We start from the raw sequence: 21,574 nt of genomic DNA on the forward strand, positions 1-21,574 counted from the left end.
TGCATTTCTGCGACTTTCTTACGGGCTTTGGTTTTACAGCGTTCACTGTGCAGCCAAAATGACATGTCCCCTGTATTCTGTGTTTCGGTACGATTCCGGGGATACCAAATTTATAAGGTTTTATTTACATTTTAACCCCTTTAAAAAAATCCAAAACTGTGCTAAAAAATTTTTTTTCTAAACGTCGCCATAGTCCGACAGCCGTAACTTTTTTTATACGTCCGTGTACGGGGATGTATAGGGCGTCTTTTTTTGCGGGACTAGGTGTACTTTTTAGTTCTACCATTTTCGGGAAATGTTATTGCTTTGATCACTTTTTATTCAAACGCCGTAAAACCAAAGCCCGTAAGAAAGTCGCAGAAATGCATTTTTTCTTCAAATCCACCCCATTCAGAATTTTTTTCCTGCTTCCCAGTACATTATATAGAATAATTAATGGTGGCATCATGAAGAAAAATTTGTCCCGCAAAAAGTAAGACCTCATATGGCTCTGGGAGCGGAGAAATAAAAAAGTTATGGGGTTTAGAAGGAGGGGAGTCAAAAACGAAAATCAAAAAATGACATCGGCGGGAAGGGGTTAATTTTTTTTTTTTTTTTGCATTTATTAGACCTCCAGGGGGTCTGATCACTAATGCAATGCATTACAATGCTAATGCATTGCAAAAAAATCATCATTTCTTTTGCAGGCTGGTCTATGCAGTGTAAGTGAAAAGCAGGCGCCGGCGATCACCGGCAAAATGGCGGTGCCCATGCGCTGCCGGGAAAATGGCGCCTTTGACCGTGGCGCCAGAGGAGTTAATGTCTCCGATCAGTCCGGGGACTGATCGGAGACATTAGCGCCGGTTGATAACTGCGTAAAGCAGTAGACAACCGGCGGCTATGGCGGCCCCCATAGTTACACACCCGGCATGCGCCGTACTAGTACGGTGGATGTCGGGAAAGGGTTAATGTCTATTGCTCTCATCCTGTGATGGACATGCAATAACGTTAGTGTGAACTTAGCCTTATATTTCAAAAGATTTATTCAAAAATCTTTTCTAAACCACTTACTCTGTTGTCTGGACCATAAGACACACCCACGGTTTGAGGATGAAAAATTAGGAGCTTAATATTTTATATTAAATTTTGCCCTTCCTGGTAGTGACATTGATCCTTCTATGACATTAGGAAAGACTGGTATTCTAGGGGAGATAAAAAGGGTTATTGGCTAACAGTTAATGGGCACATACACAAAGCCTTTTAGTAGAGATGAGCAAGTAGTGAAACATTCGATTTTTGTTTCAAGTAGACCCTCAATATTGGGGGGGGGGAATGCTCGTTTCAGGGGAAACCACAATTTGACTAAGGAGGGTCACCAAGTCCACAATTACACCCCAAGAAATGATGCAAACACCTCTGGAATGCAACTGGAACAGCAGGGGAAGCATGTCTGGGGGCGTCTAACATGCCCAAGTCCCAGTATTACCCCACTATCACAGCCTAACAACTAGACACTTTACACACTCAATACCACCTCTATGGAAAGTGGGAAAATACTTGGAAACCTTCTTTCCTCTACATCAGTGCTTCTTAACCTTGTTTGAGGTACCAAACCCACCAGTTTCATATGCACATTCACCGAACCCTTCTTTAGTGATAAATCAAATATGATTTATTTCCAAATTCAAGACATAGGTATATGTTTTTTTACTGGTACACAAAATGAACCGTGCATATGGCCTAGGGTTCGATCAAACCCCGGTTAAGAACCACTGCTCTACATTAATATGGACAGAAACACAAATTGAAACCTAAAGAAATATTAGCATGCGCTCATCACAATTCCTGACTTAACAGCTGTGTTAAACGAGGTGCAGGCTACAATGCTGACGAGGCCCGAGCTCCAGGAACAGGTGTTATAAAGGCTAGCAGGTAATGTTTCCAGCAGCTTTTTCACCAGCCAGTCAGCCACTACCTCCAGTCGTGTTCATACCCAAGAGTCTGCCCCTCCTTCCTCCCACCATGCCCAATCTTCCCAGCAGTCAGCCCACCCTTGCCCCCTCCCAGGAGCTACCAGAATAATTTCTTTGTCCTGATGCCCAGGAAATCCAGCTGGGGGCCCAGGCTGCAGTCAAGCTACTGCGGATGCAATGCCTACTGGTGAGGGGTAGCCAGCACTGTGCTCACCCACAATCCTTGGCTTGATGGCAATGTTAAGCAGGGTACAACGCAGACCAGGCCTGAGCACCAGGAACAGGTGTTGCATGTTGCAGTGGCTAGCGGATAACGCTTCCAGCTGCTTTTCCACCAGCCAGTCAGCCACTACTTCCAGTCATATTCATACCCAAGAGTCTGCCCCTCCTTTCTCCCAATATGCCCAATCTTTCCAGCAGAGTCATCCCACCCTTGCCCTCTCACTGGAGCTGTTTTTGGGTCCTTTTCCACTCTTCGACTCTGTTCAACCACTTCATGAATCCAAGGAGGTAACAGACGAATTTCTCTGTCCTGATGCCCAAACACTGGAGCATCCGCCTTCTCCTGCCGATTTTGTAGTTGTGGACCCGCAACAAGTGTTTCTTGGCCTCAGTGATGATGACGAGACACAATTGTCATCAAGGCAGGCTGTGGTTATACGTGGTTTGCAGTAAGAGGAGAGTGAGCAATTGGAAGAGGAGGTGGTGGAGGACGAGGCCACCGACCCAACCTGGACAGGGGCGATGTGTAGCGTGGAAAGCAGTGTAGTTGTGGAGGCAAGCGCAGCACCAAAAAAAAGGTGGCTAGAGGCACAGAACAGCTGCTTCACAGAAGCCAGAGCCAGCAAGGCCCAAGATTTTCCCTGTACTAGCCACTCGCCCAAAAGTCAACCATCAAGCCACGTCTCTCGATGGTGTGTAGATTTTTCAACATATGAGCGGAGGACAAACTGAGTGCAATTTGCACACTGTGCAACTCAAAACTGAATAGGGGCTCTGAGGAAAGCAACCTGACCACCTCAACCATTCGCCGTCATTTGGAAGGCAAGCACTGGGCTCAGTGGGAGAAAGCAAACGCAGGACAATCGTCGCCCGGCATTGCTGACACTGCCTCTTCCACTGTTTCCAGTGCTGGTGCTGCAGTCAAGACCACCAACCTGGACACCTACACATCTGCCTCTGACAGTTTGGAGAGTTCACCCTCATCTGCCCCTTTTCCTGCCTCTGCACCATCATGCGCCTCTTCCCAACAACTCCCCATCTCCCAGGCGTTTCATTGCAGGCAGAAGTACAGCGCAACCCACCCACATGCCCAAGCCTTTAACAGCTTCATCTCAAAACTGCTGGCCCTGGAGATGTTGGCGTATATGCTAGTGGAGACTCAGGCTTTCCGTGACCTGATGGCAGCTGCCCCTAGCCGTCACTACTTCTCTTGGCGTGCCGTCCCTGCCTTGCGCCAGCACGTGTCCCATACCTTTATTCGGGCCCTGAGTTCCGCGTTCCTCGCTTTGCTCTAAGGTCCACTTGACTACTGACGCATGGACAAGCGCATGCGGTCAGGGACGCTGCTTCTCTATAATGACAGGCAGGGTGAATGTAGTGGAGGCTGGTCCTGGCTCGCAAACTGGAGCGGCCTATCTCCTCTCCCAGCCCAAAATTCATGCCAGGGGTTCTCAGAAAGCTTACTCCTCCGCTGCAACATCGACCCCACCTGCAAGATGTAAACGCTGCAGCACTGGTGTGTGGAGACGTCAGCAGGTCGTGCTGAAGTTCAGCTTGGCCGACAGAAAAAACACACTGCCCCCGAGGTGAGGGATGCCATCCTAGATGAAACGGCAATGTCTTTCTCGCCGATGCACCCGGGCCCAGGCACGGTCGTGTGTGATAATGGCCAGAATCTGGTAGTGGCTCTGGAGCTTGCCACAAACATGGTCCACACTTGGCGCACGTTTTCAATTTGTTCGTGCAAAGGTTTTTAAAAACCTACCCCATTGTGCCTGATATACTGGTGAAAATGCGGCCATTTTCGTAAGTCTATAAAGTAGCCGCTGCTAGCCAGAAAACATTCAGAGCACACTCCTGTCATCTTCTCACCATTGGATGACAGAGGAGGAGGAGGATGAAGTGGCATTTGATGTCACTGTCCCACACGAGGCTAGTAGGTAAGTTCATTGCATCCCATTGCTTCAGCATGGATGGTGTGAAGGGGAGTTGAACGTGGAGGAAATGGAGAGTGACCCTTCCGGTGGGGGCAGCGAAGTCATGCCAAGTAACACTCTGGCATACATGGCTGACTTCATGTTGGGCTGCTTTTCCAGAGACAAAGGCATTGTTCACATCATGGAGAGCAACCAATACTGGATTTTTGCAATCCTCGACCCCTGGTATAAAGATAACATCTCGTCTTTCGTTCTGGTAGGGGAGAGGAACAATCGCATAAATGATTGCCACAAGCACCTGGTGCAGAATATGATGGAAATGTTTCCGTCAACCCTCGCTGGCGGCAGAGAGGAGATTTCCTCCAAGAGGCAAACAACTGCCATCTGGTCCACAACCACCAGGGGAACACTCTCCAAGGTACGGGACACGTTGATGTCCCCTCCCACAACCACCCCCCCAGCCAAACTACCGCCACTGAGGGGCCTAGTCTCACCAGGCGGGAAAAGTATAGGCGCATGTTGCGTGAGTACCTGGCCAACCACAGCCCTGTCCTCTCTGATCCTTCTGCACCTTACATGTATTGGGTGTAGAAGTTGGACCTGTGGCCCTTGGGGTGAGTGGAGGCTTCCCCCAGCTGAGGTTTAGTTGAGTTTGTTGAGGGGGTGCAAGTATGCCCTGCAGTTATCCTTTTTGGTGGCATAGAGTGTACACACTGAACCCCAACTGTCACTTGCTGAGCCACTCACTACTTGTAACTTCATGATAGAACCTGTGTGTCTATGGTTTCTTTTGAAAAACAAACTTTTGAGTTATAGATAGATTGGGGCACCTGCATTTTAAGTTTATGCCCACAAGCAGAGATTTTTTTTTGTGCCCCTTTGTGTCAATTCAGCCCTGCCACCCCCAGTAGTAATTCTTTCACCCCTTTCTTTGAATTGCGACTTGCCCCAGCAGCGTTTACAGTCTCAGCCCCATTCTGTTGCTTCAGCCCAGGTATATACTGTATACCAGAGGTACGGAATTTCAGCCCTAAAAAGTGGTTTTCAGAACATTCTGCAGGATGAGCCTATAAGTTGATGGTGTTTATAGACTCATCAAGCAGTGTTGCTGTTTTACTGCCTAGCAGAAGCTAAAATTTCTCTCTGACCCTCAGCACGATGTCTCTCCCTATCTATCCAAGCCACAAAAGACACGAGGGCTGCCACTATTCTTATAGATCCAAGGTCACCTGATTTCGTCAGCCAATGACTTTTCCTATTTTTTTTCCGATGCCTACGTTTCCTCTTTCCTGTCCCACCTCCCCTGCACAGTTATTGCTGCAAAAAAAGCTCCAGGGATGGTAGGAGGGGGATACGAATTTTTACTGCGTTTACCGCGTGGTATTTGTTCGATATCGAATATGTCGAATAGCCTGATATTCAATCGAACGGTATTCACTCATCTCTATCTATTAGTAGCTTCTACATGGTATAATGTCCTGCTGGTCTTGCCATACAATATAGAGGGGCATTATAGTGTGTGTGGGCAGTAACAGAAAATTGTACTGTGTTGGGGGGCATTTAGAAGCATTATATTTGGTAGTGAGCACTAATGGGGAATTCTACTGTGTGGGCAGTACTGTGGCTCTCACGCAACATTGTGGTCTTTAAAGAGGACCTTTCATGCCCTCGGGCACCTGCTGTTTTATATACTGCTAGAAAGCCGACAGTGCGCTGAATTCACTGTTAGCTTTCCCATTATGTGCCCCGAGGTAAGAGATATCAGTGCATTTACCGATAGCTCTTCACAGTCAGAAGGGTGTTCCTGACGGTCTAGCTGGGAGAGCCCCTCCTAACGCTACTGTCTATAGCTCTGTACTGTCAAAGGGGGTGTTCCTTACTGCCCAGCCATGACGCTAAGCTGTGAAGAACCCCCCAATACTAGTCTATTGACAAGTACTATCAGGAGAGGGTGTTCCTCACCGCCCTCTCCTAACTTACCTCTTGTAAATTAGTATTAATACATTACAACAATGGCAGCAGAGATTGGTCATCGCTCCTTCTGCCTGTACACAAGTTCTATACAGACAGGACTGATGACCAATCTCTGTTTCTGCAATCCTATCTTATCTTACTAATATTATATTATATAATTAAATGTGAAAGTTTGGATGTTTGTTCCTCAATCACGCAAAAACGGCTGAACGGATTTGTATGAAATTTGGCACATAGATAGTTTGTAACCTCGATATAGTGGTACTGTGTAGAGATGAGCGAGTACTGTTCAGATCCGCCGATCTGAACAGCACGCTCCATAGAAATGAATGGATGTACCTGGTACTTCCGCTTTGACGGCGGGCGGCCGCTTAACCCCCTGCGTGCCGGCTACGTCCATTCATTTCTATGCGTGCGTGCTGTTCGGATCGGCTGATCCCAAAAGTACTCGCTCATCTCTAGTACTGTGCAAAAAGCATGTATAGAGAATCAGAGCAGCTACTAAGAAAATAGAAACAATTGTGAGATAAGTTCCCTTTAAAATTACTACAATTCAGTAGCCATATGTTCTGTTCTGAGTCTAGAGAATTTCAGAATTCAATTTCTTAAAAGGGGTTTACCACCTGAACTAAGCATATCCAGCAGTCACCACTATATTACAGAGCACATTACAGTGATAAATAGCATACATAGTTATATATGTAACTTTTGTAGATTTGGAGAAAAACAACTTTGAAGTCTTATCGAAATGTGGCATTTGGTGCACTGGGGGTGTGGTCTTCAGCTCCTGGAGCACTGTACATGCTGCTTAGGTAGGATGGGTGATGTCATAATAGCGAGAGGATCAACTCTTTACCGAACTGTGGACCCAATGGAGTGCGTTACCTTTATATTATTACTATTTAATAATAATAGTGCTGTACATTTGAGGGTTTACATACGGTACACAATATATACAGAGATTAGGCCAGAGATATATGGAGGGGACAGGTTGCGGATGGCTTTGTATGTCATCATTAGTAACTTGAACTCTATTCCCTGAGCAAGGGGTAGCCAGTGGAGGGACTGGCAGAGGGGAGCAGCCGATGAAGATCGGGGGGTGAGGTGTATTAAGCAAGCACCGCAGTGTAAGGTGGACTGGAAGGGGGCGAGAGTATTCGCTGGGAGGCCATGGAGAAGGGTGTTACAGTATTCTAAGCAGGAGATTATGAGGGCCTGGACGAGCATCTTTGTAGTTTCAGGGGTGAGGAAGGAGCGGATTTGATGGATATTCTTAAATTGGAGGCAGCAGGAGGTGTTGAGGGTTTTTAATGTGTGACTTGAAGGTCAGGTCAGGATCCAGTGTTATCCTAAGGCAACGGGCCCGTTGGACAGGGGTAAGCATGGTTCCATTAACTTTGATAGATGGGTCAGGTAGAGGGGCCGTACGTGGTGGGACAAACTCAGTTTTCTCCATGTTGAGTTTGAGAAGGCGGGAGGAGAGAAAGGAGGCTACAGCTGCTAGACACCCTGGAACTATGTACAACAGAGAAGTAATGTCTGGTCCAGAGAGCTATATATGAGTGTCATCAGCATAGCAAGGGTAGTGAAAGCCATGAGATTCTATAGATCACCCAAGTGGTACAAATGTTAAAAAGAAAAAAAAAAAAGAGGCCAAACAGATATTAACATCTTGATTTTAATAAATCATTTAGCATAACAAGGTTTCATTATTACATCACATTGTAAAGAGTTTAAAGTGCTTCTTCTAAATATACATACATCTAGTCTATATTCTACTCTTGGACTTCATCATGCAAGGTTTAAGAAAGCCAACAAAAAAAACAAAGAATTCTGGTCTTTCCAGTAAAGCAATGTCAGACAGCACATGTACTGCTTAGAGGAGGGAGGAAGGTGCCGAGCCAAGATCGCTGTATGTCATAGGGTGGAACTGTTGGGTGAATCCTCCATTACTATATGCCATGCCTCGTGGCTGAGTGATGCCACGACTCCTAGTGAGCTACATGCTATTGGTCCACTTTACATCTGGTCACTTTATTGTTAGGAACTAAACTACAACTGACTTCACCATTCAGGTAGGAATACGGTAATGCATCTGGTATATGGCATATGCAGGTTTCATGGCTAAGAAATCTATAGGATTGTGGCGCCAGGGGCATTATGGGCACCCTTATAGCCGACCCTTTATGTGTAGCGCCCTCTACGCTCAGAGCTTCACAGCCCCTCCCCTCTGTTATAAGTGACGGCTCTAGCATCCAATCAGAAGACAGCTACAACTGCCGTGCAGAGGGGAGGGGCTGTCAAGTGTTCAATGCTCTAGGCCCTGCACTTGAATGGGCCAGCATACGTGCACTTGTGATAGCCGGGAACATTAACATTTTTTTTGGTCATGCAGGGGGCCCTAGGTATGTTCATACTGCTCTCCTCATCCTCTGTATTATACTATCTGCAGTTTCTGAGCCAGTGGGTATTGGTGGTCTGCAAACATGGAACTGCCCCATTTAGTGTTACATCAGAGAGTTACTCTATAACAACCTATACATGATGCTTGTATTAGTGTTCATGCTCACAAGATTACTATAATTGAATGCACCATATGTCCAGGGACAGGATCGGGAAGGAAAGAGATTTTCTAATCCCACCGGGCAGGGTGAAATCCCATCTTTGGCTCTGACTATATGCAGATTTATAGACCCTATGCATGAGTTCTTGGGCTGGTATTACATGGCCGAGCTCAGGACATGAAACCTGGTCTGTGTATTGGCCTGATTTACTGGTGAACTGAGTTCAGTTCAGATGAGCCAGTTCGTGCCCAGTAAATTTGGCTGTATAAGGCCCTATCACATCTGCGTTCGAGAAGTCTGCTTGGGGACCCCCCAAACGGACACCTATCCACATAAAAAAAAAATAAAAATCGGTTACCTAAGGAAACCCGTAGACCCCATAGACTATAATGTGGTCCATGTGGTTTCCGCACGAAACATGCAGAGAGAAAAATGCTGCTTGCAGGACTTCTCTCTCCACATATTTCATGCGGATAGGGGAACGGAATGGCCCGAACGCAGATGTGACCCGAGCCTAAGAGTGAATTTCTACTGTAGAAATCCATCCTCATCCAGACCACCATTACACTGAGCCCAAGCAATCCACCTCCGGATGACAATAAGCTATAACCCACTATGTTAACACAGATCAGTACAAGTAAAGCAAAGTATATGCAAAGCCAACACACGTAGCTTATATCTAGATGTATGATGCTGGTCATAGCCTACAGGTCTGCGAGGAATTGTATAGAAAAATAATTGCATTCAAATGTAGAAATTGGGGACATTTCCAGGTAGTGTTGTAATACAGGTTCACAAATACTGTCATGAAGAGTAGATGTTGTGCCGTCCACGTCCTCTTTATACTATGTAAGGTTTCCTAGCCGTCTCCCTTGTAGTAACTTTCAGACTTCTATTGGTTGTAGAGTAATAAGGTACAGATCTGACAATTCCCTTATGTCCCGCCAGGGCCAGGATACAGCGCTGCATTCTGCCAATGGCTCTGTAATGTTACTGTCATGTCTGGCGGATCTTATTTGTTAATCTACACTAAAGATGACATCATACAGTTGTATCAAGATGATAATATAATAATATTCCCCTATAATAACTATTTTATAATTCTCTCTTCTAGCCGGACGTATGTGCTGGATATAGCCTGCAGGGAAGGAAGGACATGGAGACTTCATTCTGCAGTTTAGACCCTTAGGGGCCAGCCAATTTCGGCCAAAAAGGACAATCCCTGTGTATATTCCCTATAAAAGCATACGGACATCACAGTGGGGGCCAGAATGGAGGACCCGCCTATAGGAGAGCCTCATGTTCTGACAGACTTGAGCCAACCACTTGTTACAAGGCCACCTATTTGACGTCTGCCCTACCAGGACCATCAGCAAAAGTAGCTGTTTGCTGAACTTGGGGAGATTAGATGGTTGTCCCAGGGGTCTCCTCCCTTGGGAGACCTTTTAGATGCCACAGTCACTAGCCTAGCCAGAATTATTAAGAGGCCAGAACCTAAGTCTGAGCTGACAAGTCCCCAGAAAGTGTAAGATCAGGAATGAAGTGCAACAACTATGAAATGTAAGTTATATCAAAGAAAACTATGTAAACTTAGCAGGCGAATAGAAGATGGATGAAGTGCTATGTGCTAATGTAAAATAAATCTAATAACCCTCCCTTAACTACCATCTCCCTTTAAATCTGCTCAATCACTAATGGATTAGGTGTATTCTTACATGTAGACAGATGCCCCCTAGTGGACATCCGTAACAATGAAGTCCCATTGCTGTTGTATGATGAATATTTAAGGCCCTGTTCCCACGGAGTAACGCGCCGCTCATTTAGACACATAAACGTGTCAGAGTGAGGCGCTTCAAAACAGATCCCATTGACTTCAGTGGGTGCCGGCTTACGTGCGCTACACATTGAACTCAATGGGAGGCTTTATAACCCATTGATTTCACTGTGTAGCGCGCGTAAGCCGGCACCCACTGAAGTCAATGGGATCTGTTTTGAAGCGCCTCACTCTGATACGTGTCTAAATGAGCAGCGCGTTACTCTGTGGGAACGGGGCCTAACACCTTAAAAGGGATTGTTCAGTTTCTACTATTGCCAACTTATCCATAGGACCCGGACCCCTACAGATCAGCTGTACCAAGACATTGCGGCTCCTGGTAGTGTTCAGGGTGTAGATACTGCAGCGTATATACAAAGAGACACACACTGCTGCTGAAGGATCTTGGAAGTGTTCTAGGTCACCCTGGAGCTGTAGTCAGAGTTATACTGGCCAGTACTGCTATATAATGTCCTTCTTGCTGCTGTTGCTTCTCTGTAGAGCTGTAGAGAGCTGGAGGAGCAAGATCTCCTCTCCTCTATGTAATGTATGGAAGACAGAAAAGCAGCTAGTCTATGCACAATAACTCAGGGGAAAACTGAAAATTCAAGATAAAGCCTGCAGAGAGGAAAACTGGTGAAAATACAGAAGTCCTATAGTAGTAAGAGTAGTGTTACTACCCATGTACACACCACTTCTGAAACCACAGGAACTCCTGTAACTTGTGTATATGACACCAGGCTGGGTCATATGTTTGGTTCTGGGTGTCAGCCGTTGGTCACCTGCATTGTTTTCCACCTTCTATAGCTAGTTGTCTAGCTACTGGCGAGTGACCTGGGAAACTCCAGCTTTACAGGAGACTGCCCACATTAACGTCCGCATCCTAAATTGTACGAAAATAAAATCTGGATATTGAAGAGAAGGGATGACATAGAAGTCACCAAACAATATGGACCACATAGACAGAAGGAACCAACCCCACTAATCGCCTTCACGTATTAGGATATCACTAAGTTCTATCATGTTATTACCTTCATCAATATAGACTTGGGTTAATATGGTTGGGGGTTGTGTTCCCATTAAATGGTTTCTATACCAGCAGAAATGTCTTGGCCCGAGTCTCTAGAAACCCACAGCAATCTGCGAGATCTATCCTAGAGCTCTCCGCACGCTTCATCACCAGTGACAGTATTAGAAGGAAATGAAGACTATTACTTATATATAAAAAAAATAAAAGCTGAGCAACATTGACACACACAAAAGGACTAAAAACCAGACGTGCTGCTAAGTGGCCAGCGGGCTGTGCCGTGCAAATGCTCTGACAATTTAATGAAAGTGCTGTCCCTCCACCTCAGTACCGGGCAGAATACCAGTCATTGTCATTGATCTGTATCAGTTCTGTTACTACGTCCATGAGGTTGTAGTTGTGTTTGCGCAGGAGCCGCTGGTTGAGCTGACGGTCACAGAATCCCATCTCCAGGAGCACGGCCAACATGGCTCCAGCTTGTTCCTCTGTACACTGGGGCTGTGGGTAAGAGAGAGCTCAGTTACTCTATGAATCACAGGTCTATTTATATGTATGTAATATATATATATATATATATATATATATATATATACATATATATATATATATATATTATATATATATATATATATACACATATATATATATACACACACACACATATATATACATATATATACACACACATACACATATACATACATATATATATATATATATATATACACACACACATACACATCATATATATATTATATTCACACACACACACACACACACACACCTGCCATCTCTATCATATGGATATATACATTGAATTAACCATTACATCACAATTTACAAACCAAAATGATCTTTTTGTAACCTATCTGTATGAAATAACGAACATAAAACATACAAATAATTTCTGTATATTAAACAAGAATTACCAGGACTTTTACCATCTTGTATATATCTAGGATTTTCCATCATTTTATGACTTGGGGTCTGACCTCTCGGATACCCATTGATTCTGGAATGAAGGGGATGCTGCAAAGCTCTTCTGAGTACGTCAATATACACAGGAGGAGATTTTACCAAATCCACATATTGTATAAAAATCTGCACAGAATCCAGTGGAAATTACATGAAGTGCAGGTTTTAGATCATCATATTATTTTACATGGGGGGGAGGGGTCTCACAGCAGATTTCAACCAAATTGGCATTATTTAGTGTACTTTTTGCAGTTTCTACCAGATATGCTGTGCCTATTCAGCAACTGAAAATCCAGCGTACAAAGTGCTATATCAGCTCTGAGGACCCTTCTTCATAGGATCATTGGGGTCCCAGAGGTCAGACTCCTACCAGTTATAAAGTAGTGCCCCCCCAGCAATATGCTAGAGTGGGGATTATTGGTATGTGAATAAAAATTTGTGGATACAAAGAATGTCATACGTACCATAGCAGTTTCCTGCTGACCGACAAATAAAGCCTTATAAGCTGAGGCGGCCACAGACAGCGCCCCCTTCACCAGACCTCCAGCAATACTGCCTCTTGTGTGCTGCCTGAGGAGATAAACCGGGCACTATTCAGTTTCTATAGTCTATTAAATGTCCAATAATACCAGAGTTCTGAGTACAAGACCAGATAAAGCTCGGGAGTACCCGAGCTCCCGGGAGTTCCCTTCATACTTACCTGGAGTCCTTGCTCGCCCACACAAACTAAATGACAGCTTGTCTTGTATAAGTCTGTATATGTGTATGGATATAAGTCATTGTGTAGGAGGAGATGCAGAGCTCACAAATTGCTCCATGACTCATAGAAAGCTATATACTCACTTACTACTGATATCACAGAACGCTATATACTCCCAATCTCTGTGTCCTCTATCCTATGCCGCCCTAAGATATAGCATAACAGAGCTGACACATCTGCATTAGGTGGCCTGTCTATGGAGGATGCTTTCACGTGTGACCTTGCTGAGAAGGTATATACATATAGAATGACCGTTTTATTACCTTGTGTGGTCAAAGACCGATCTGGGAGGAGGAGAAGCTTCTGAAAATGGAGGACCTGCTGCAATCTCAGTGAGAGCTGTAGAAAGAGCAAACATGTATCAGGGTTGTGGTGTAAAGAGGGCCGGGGTCACGGGAGAGGTAGAAAGGGGGCTCGAGGTCACGGAGGTTTGAAAAAGGGGCCGGGGTCACGGGGAAAGGGGGGCCCGGGGTTGCAGAGGTTTGTAAAGGGGGCCCGGGAGGAGGGCCATGGTTGTGACTTCGTCCACGGCAGCGTTCCTGTGTTGCGCGACCCCCCCCCCCATGGGCCCCCTTTCCAAACCCCCGCGACCCCGGGCCCCCTTTCCAAACCCCCACGACCCCTCTTATTGCCCCTACTTAGTAATAGTCCCCTCTTATTGCCCCTACTTAGTAATAGTCCCCTCTTATTGCCCCTACACAGTAATAGTTCCCTCTTATTGCCCCTATGCCGTAATAGTCCCTCTCTTATTGCCCCTAAGACCAAGCGAAGATCACTCCGCACAGAAAACTAAATGATTATGAAGTCTTCCTTCTCTTCTCAGCATATACGCGTTTACTTCCGTAATATATTACTGTGTATTATCCTGTATCTGTATTACTATGCTGCTGTAACATACTGAAATTTCCCCAATGTGGGACTATTAAAGGATTATCTTATCTCATCTTAAAAGGAAGAGATACCTCTTTGGAAGACACAAACATTTTTATGCTGCCAAAAATGGCAGAAAAGTTACTTTAAAGAAGTTATGCCATGAGGAATAGTTATCCTCTATCCACAGAATTGATGATAGATAAGGGGTCTGACCACTCATCCTAAGAAGGAGGGGGGAAGGAGAAAAGGGGGTTGGGTGTTTCTTACCTCCTTTGTGAATTCAGCCTAACCAAAACTAGGCTGACTGAAGATGTGCCAATGCAGAACGGGATACACTTGCGTTCCCATTCATTTCAATGGAAGCGACAATGATAGCCAAATCCTGTACTGCTATCTTTGGTGCTCTCATTGAAGGGAGTGGAGTGCAGATGTATCCCGCACAGCACGGGCTCACCTACATTCAGGTGAAAAAAAACATAAAAAAAAAAATCAAAAAAAAAAAAATCACCCCTTGTTCTCAGAATCAGGTCTAACCAACACCAATCAGCTATTTGTCCTCTACCCTATAACTAGAGGATAAACACTTGTCATGGCATAAGTGTAGCAAAGGCAAGGATGTATGATATTCTGGTGAGACTCCTATATATTAATGGGTCGCTAGGGCCTGAAATATTTTTTATAAAAAAAAAACAAAAACCCTTAAAAGCGGTTGTTTAGAAAATACAGAACTAATGCAGGAGGCTGGGGAAGATGAAACATTAACACTACCCTGGGACGTCACTGGTGACATCTCTGGCCCTTTCCTGTGACCTTAGTGGTCACGTGTGGCGAGAACATCTGCTGGAACAAGCCCCTTGGGTGACACAGGACCGGACAATGGCGGTGGGACTTCGGAGCGCTGGGGGCAGGTGGGTATGTTTCATCTTCTCCATCCTCCTGCATTAGTTCTGTATTTCCTGGACAACCCCTTTAACCTGGTTTACAAGGTCTGACAAGGTATTCTGTGCTATAGTGTTAAATATATAAGCACAGCGCTATACTGAAAATGTGGGGTATGAGGGAATCATAGAAAAAAAATAACTCAGAAAGATGCTTCATAAATATAGAGCACGTACATGGGTCACATGCAATTTTGCCACATGGCACCCTAAATACATACAGTATATTCATAAATGTGCCCCATTGATCTGACTCTCCTCGGTCAGTGGGTAAGTCTTACCTGTGGATGTTTGCTCGGCAGCTAATGCTCCAATATCTGATGGCATCATCTCTTCTGTGACTGCCGGGATAACTTCATTTTCTGGTGGAAACCTTGAAAGAAATAAAAGTGATCTCTACCAATAGGTGCCAAAGCCTGAACATCGCTGTGTACCTCAGAGCAGCCATCATGGAGAGTTCTAAGGGTAAGGCCACAAAGAGCGACTGCCAGGTTGGCAAATGATTGTTATGGCCATACAGTCGTGAGTGTAAAACTGATATTTACTTGCTAAATTACCGTATATAGCCTGGAATAGTTAGACTATTCATAACTATATGATTTTGGAGGTAAGCAGACGACAATGGCGGATTTCCTGGGGTTTAACAGTCATATCAAACAAAATAAGCCAGTATATTTTTTGGTGTGGGAAAGAAATATAAAGAATAAAGAAACTATCAATAAAGGGGTTTTCCGGGATAGGTCAATTGAAGATCGGCTAGGGTCTGACGCCTGGGACCCTGTGGATCAGTTGTTTGAAGCGGGAGCAGCACTTGCTAAGCAGCACTTCCGCTTCACAGGCCATGTGACATTACGTGCATTGCTTATATGGCCTGATTGCAGCTCAGTCCCATTCAAGTCAATGCGCTGAGATGCCATACCAAGCAGTCACTGCACAAATGTACAGCACTGTATTTGGCAAGTACTGATAAGGCAGAAGCGCTCCCCCAAATGCTACAGCCTCTTATAACAGCTGAACGACCAAGGACAATCTTTATTTGATGGCCTATCCTTAGGAAAACCCCTTTAAGTTCAAGGAGAAGCCACACACGTAGGATTGTGGAATAGAAATTCTCATACCTCAACTGGGGAGAAGGTGTGATGACTTCAGGGGTGAGGGGTATGGCATCTAGAGTTTGGGAGGTGGTGAGGATGTCATTAATGCTGTGAGTATGGACTGGGCAGCCTCCTTCATAGGTCTCATCATTCACTTTGGTGTCTTTCTCTTTGTCACCTTGTGACTCGGAAAGAGCTGAGCTGTACATCGACTCCCCGAGAGGACGACTGGTATCAAAGCACTCGGGCAGAATGATTATGTAATCTTCAGAAGAATCAGACGATGCCTGGCTTTCCACTTCGTCTCTCTGCTGTTCATCTGGATTCTGGGACTCTACATCATAGATCTCTACTGGTAAAGCATCTAAAATGGCAAAATATCATTCAATAAAAACGTTTGCCACTTCTTATATCATGATTGTTGCAGCATGATATTTGGGTATTATTTTTGAATTCAATAGGTGAAACACAAATGCCCGATGTGGTATATATACTGTATAAATGCTGCGTACCCATATCCGGTGCCTTCTCCAGGTCTGCAGCACTTGTGTCTGTTGTCTCTGGTAGCCCAGGCCTGCTCTTCTGAGATACGTCCTCCTCAGACTTCACACTGTAGTTGAAGCTTGATTGTGGAGAGGAGTGTATAGAGCCTGTCATAAGACAATGCGGATTAATGGACGCCGCCACATATAGCTAGTGACATTATAATAAGAGAGAACAACAGATAATAGGTAATATTAGGTATATTCTTCTCTAAAGTAAGTTTTAGATTTTCTGGCAGTATTTGTGTCATTGATAAATTTTGTAATAAACATTATTAACATATTTCAGTAAAATCCTGCACCTCTTTGTTCTTTCCCTTGCTCCTCTATTGAGCGCTGTATACTGCTTCTCACTGTGTATGGGCTTTTGTGTGTAGGGAAAATAAGGGTAGGGGGTTTTCAAACACTTCTATCTCCGCTATTATAAATCATAGAAACTTGCTTCTGGTGTCTTATGAAACAAGGAGACATGGCTGTAGGTATTGTAACGCTGAGGGATTATGACCAAAACCAAAATCGCGATTAATTGGGCATTTTACCTAGATTACAATTAATGACGGTTATTTAACTTGTGCCCCTTTTTAAACCACGCCCGTTTTAAAGTACAATTATGTGTTAGGCGAACCTTGCAAGACTCGTCTTGCAAGGTTCTCCTGGTAGATTCATTTGGACCGAACACTGCTGAACCGAAACAGCTAGTATACTTCAGAAGACCCCATAGTATAAGCAGCGGAGGCCCAGGGGAGGTGCAACTCCCTCTTCTCTGTGGCCTTCTGACTATTATCAGGGACTAGTGACACCTGTGATTGGGCCTTAGTGGTCACATGATGATGTGACGCATTGACACACGTGTTGTGACACTACATGACCCACGTAACTGCTGAGGCCAAATCACAGGCCTCAGTTTTCCATGAGGTCAGTCAGAAGACTGGAAGAGAAGAGCAAGTAGCGCCAGAGCCAAGGAAAGGTGAGTAACACTGTTTGTTAGGCTTCCTTCACCAATTCTACTATGGGGTCTGAACGAAACTGCAGCTGGAACCTCACAAATATTGCAAAAATGGAACCAATCTACCAATGTGCACAAAATCCTGTCAGTCATCGGATTGATGTTCGGTTTTGGTTATTTTTCGATTAATTGCCCAGCCCTAAGTACTACCAATATTATTTCCAAAGATATCACTGGTTGAAAATACAATTGAGATTGGGAGCAACTGCATAGAAATTCCCAAATCCCAACTGTGTGCCACGATTTACATGAGGACGGTGACTATACATGGCAGTCAGGCCACCCATATCGCTAGAAGAAGTCAATTACATATGGAATATAAGGGTTTTCTTGCCCATAACCCTTAAAGATTTTTTTGCAGTCACGCTGTTATGTAAAGTACTATGAGCCTGGTGGAGGAGATTTACCAGATAAAACTTATCTTACATTGTTAACAAGGTTGGAAAAAGACACATGTCCTTCAAAGCCCAATTTATGGTATATGTAATAACTCACATTATAATTCCACACCCCATCTAATAATATAGATGTCCGCCTCTGAACCCTCTCTAGCCCTCCTATATCCTTTTCATAATGTGAAGTATAAAACTGAATCTCATATTCACATGTGGTCTTACAATGGATTTATGCAATGGTCAAATAACAGTGGGATCTTGGATTTTTATATCAACCCTAAAATATTATTTACTGTTCAGCTGCTGCTTGACGTTGGGTATTCTGGTTACAAGTAAGCTAAACAGTCACACTGAAGTCCTTCTCGTCTTCAGCTGTCCCCAGTGTTAGCGTACATCCAGTGATAAGGTAGTTTGAAGAGAATAGGGCTTAACACACAAGTTCCCCCTCCTCTGCAGATGTTGTTGTCCATCTGTTGCCCATTTCTGCACAGAGCAATCTGAACCACAGTCCTTTTGTTTAGGTTAGGGTGTTCCACACGTAGGTACAATATATTTAACATATTCATTGCAAATATGGTATGGTAATTTTGATTGGAAGTGACTCCCTAAGGGCATCATTCTTATTGGATGGGACCTAGTTGTACATTGTATGAGCTCATGCTAGGTTCACACATGCGTTTGGGTTTCCTAATTTGCTTAAAAAAGTGGTTACCCGCTATCATGGGGTCTGCCGGGGTATCACCCAAAAAGGGCAAAAAATGTGGAGGAAAAAAAAAAAAAAAAGTGTTTCTTGCAGGACTTCTCTCTCCACACTTTTAAGTGAGTTTGGGGACGGAAACCCCGAACGGCGTTCAAGTGCTTGTGTAAACCCAGTCTTACTATAAAATAAACTGATCAGGGTATTTAAGAAATGGAAGCTCACAGGCAATATGGAGAGATCCCTTGTTTGGTGATCATAACCAAATTCACCCAAAATGTCAGTAATACTAATATAATGATATAAATTGATTACTTTATATTTATGGATGGATGTTCCCTTTAGTCGGCACAACATTGTGCCCATATTGCACTACAATTCTAGTGACCAATGAATAAATAGAGCTCATGAGACTTAATGAAACTGTGACTTACTGTGAAGAGACGTCTTCTTCTGAGGAGGATTGTAGTCTGGAGCCGCGTCCAAGGTCAGGCTCCTCATCACAGTTTCACACACAAACTGAGTCCCACTAATGTCCTCTTCCGTTTCCTCCTGCGTATTTGAGCCCTCCATGTCCTCTTTGGCCCTTTTCCCTGCTATAAAACATTGGATGCCATCAGTACACCTAAAGAGGTGCAACTTTCCTAGTCTTAAAACGCGCACATAATATGAAGAAATTAATATATACTGACCCCTGGTCTTATATCCAGCCCCATCGCTCTCTTCTTTAATTTGTCCTAGACCAGGCTTCTCAATTAAAGGTCCATCATGTGGCAGAGGGGACATGCATGGTGTCATATCTATGGAGGAAGGTGGACTGATGATCAATATTAGGAAGAACAGTTAGGTTAAGGCCACACATTGCAGAAACGCAGCTTTATTTGTTGCAGATTTTGCTGCTGTTTTTTGAGCCAATGCCAAGACTGGCTACAAAAGGAATGGGAAATATATAGGAAGTTCTTATACTTCTATTGTTTGCTCAATACACTCTTGACTTTGGCTCAAAAAAACAAAAAATCTTACAACAAAAAAGCAGGGCCTCAGCCTTAAAGAGGTTTTCTGGACTAAAAATACTGAGGAGGTAATCAATATCAGATTAGTAGTGATCTGATATCCATCTCCACAGATCAGCTGTTCTCAGCAGCCGATACACAGAGAAAGGGGCAGGAAGCAGACAGCTCTGTAGTGGCCGAGTCATTGCAGCTTAGCTCCCATTTAACTGAATGGAAGTGGATCCGCAGCAACCTGGACTCGTCATTACATAAAGAACCTACTTGTTTGCTTACGGCTCCATTCTCTATACATCATTTGCTGAGAACAGTTGATCAGTTGGGGGTGCAGGATTGGAGACCCCCCCCCATCGATCAGATATTGATGACCTATATGTCCAATAGATTTATTTTCCAGTATTTTTAGCCCACAAAACCACTTTAAATGAGTGACTTAAAGGGATTCTACCATTAAAAATCTTTTTTCTGTGGCTAACACGTCGGAATAGCCTTAAGAAAGGCTATTCGTCTCTTACCTTTAGATGGGATCTCCACCGCGCTGTTCCTTAGTAATACCGTTTTTTACCGGTATGTAAATTAGTTCTCTGGCAGCGATGGGGGTGTGCCCCAGCTCTGGAAATGCGATGAGGGCGTCCTGAAAACAGGATCCTGCGCCGCCTCTATCTTCTGCTGGATCCTCCCCTTCTTTCTTCGGCGGCTTCACCTCTGTCGGCTCTGACACTAGTAGAGCCGACTGCGCATGTGCGGCCATAGTTCCGAGGCATGCATGCGCAGTCGGCTTTACTAGTGTCTCAGTGGCAGAGCCAACTGCGCAGGCGTCAGAAGAAAGATGAAGAAAGAAGGGGAGGATCCATCAGAAGACAGAGGCGGCGCAGGATCCTGTTCTCAGGCAGTGGTGGGGACGTCCTCATCGCATTTTCAGCGCTGGGGCCCACCCCCATCGGTGCCAGAGAACTAATTTACATACCGGTAAAAACCGGTATTACTAAGGAACGGCGCGGCGGAGATCCCATCTAAAGGTAAGAGACGAATAGTCTTTCTAAAGATTATTCCGACGTGTTAGCCACAGAAAAAAGGTTTTTAATGGTAGAATCCCTTTAATATTACAAAATCATAACCAATTTTGCAATATATTTCTGTTATCAGATAAGTCAGAGCGATGCGTTTTTTTATTGAACCTACAACTACAAGAATTTCACAGTTACACATGCAAAAGAGTGTTATTAGGCCTTTATAGGAGCCTGTAGTCGGTTAATGGAGCTTCATCGACTGTCAGGCAAGAATCTGGAGACATTTTCAATTCTTCCATATTCCAGCCCAGCCGTCTCGCATAACTATATCATTCATAACACGTCTGCTAATAAATATATGAAAAAAAAACAAATTCTGTGACATTCAGTAATACGGTTAGTTGGAAAAGATTACAAAGAACAAGTAAAAGAAAACTATAGTAATGTGCTGTAATAAATTTGGGTAATGGACTGAAAAAAATCTATAAAAATGGCACAAAATGCAGCAAATTTATCAAACCGGTCCACTGCAGATCATTTGGCACAGATGGCATACTTGGACTATGTTCAGACCTGTACACGACAAGTGTATCTATAGCCTTCAATGGGCCCCACCTATGCCTGAAGAATGTTTTGGCATGTGGTCTGGCAGTGGGACCTTGCATTTTATTCTTTCAAATAAACTTTTTAATTAAGGGGATCTTGTGAAAGGCAGTATATACAATCGTAATAATAATAATATTGTTATACTATATCTATCTACATCTATATCTATCTATATATGC

General features: G+C 44.3%; 1 protein-coding gene across 4 annotated transcripts in view; it reads right to left on the bottom strand.

The window, feature by feature from the left end:
- Positions 1–10,635: 10,635 nt before the first annotated feature.
- The window catches only part of NBR1 (NBR1 autophagy cargo receptor), a 45,012-nt gene continuing 34,073 nt past the window's right edge, over positions 10,636–21,574 (bottom strand). For 3 of the 4 annotated variants that reach the window (XM_075277298.1, XM_075277296.1, XM_075277295.1), the window contains 8 exons: positions 19,462–19,569; positions 19,204–19,365; positions 16,642–16,779; positions 16,154–16,493; positions 15,317–15,408; positions 13,488–13,563; positions 12,929–13,034; positions 10,636–11,987 (listed from right to left, as the gene is read on the bottom strand). In XM_075277298.1, the coding sequence (XP_075133399.1) occupies positions 11,814–11,987; positions 12,929–13,034; positions 13,488–13,563; positions 15,317–15,408; positions 16,154–16,493; positions 16,642–16,779; positions 19,204–19,365; positions 19,462–19,569 (1,196 nt within the window). In that variant the 3' untranslated portion in view covers positions 10,636–11,813. The remainder of the gene's footprint in view (positions 11,988–12,928; positions 13,035–13,487; positions 13,564–15,316; positions 15,409–16,153; positions 16,494–16,641; positions 16,780–19,203; positions 19,366–19,461; positions 19,570–21,574) is intronic. The other variant, XM_075277297.1, reaches the window with a different exon arrangement.

Source organism: Leptodactylus fuscus, chromosome 6 (genome assembly GCF_031893055.1).
Source record: "Leptodactylus fuscus isolate aLepFus1 chromosome 6, aLepFus1.hap2, whole genome shotgun sequence".
In the NCBI taxonomy this organism is placed as follows: Eukaryota; Metazoa; Chordata; class Amphibia; order Anura; family Leptodactylidae; genus Leptodactylus; species Leptodactylus fuscus.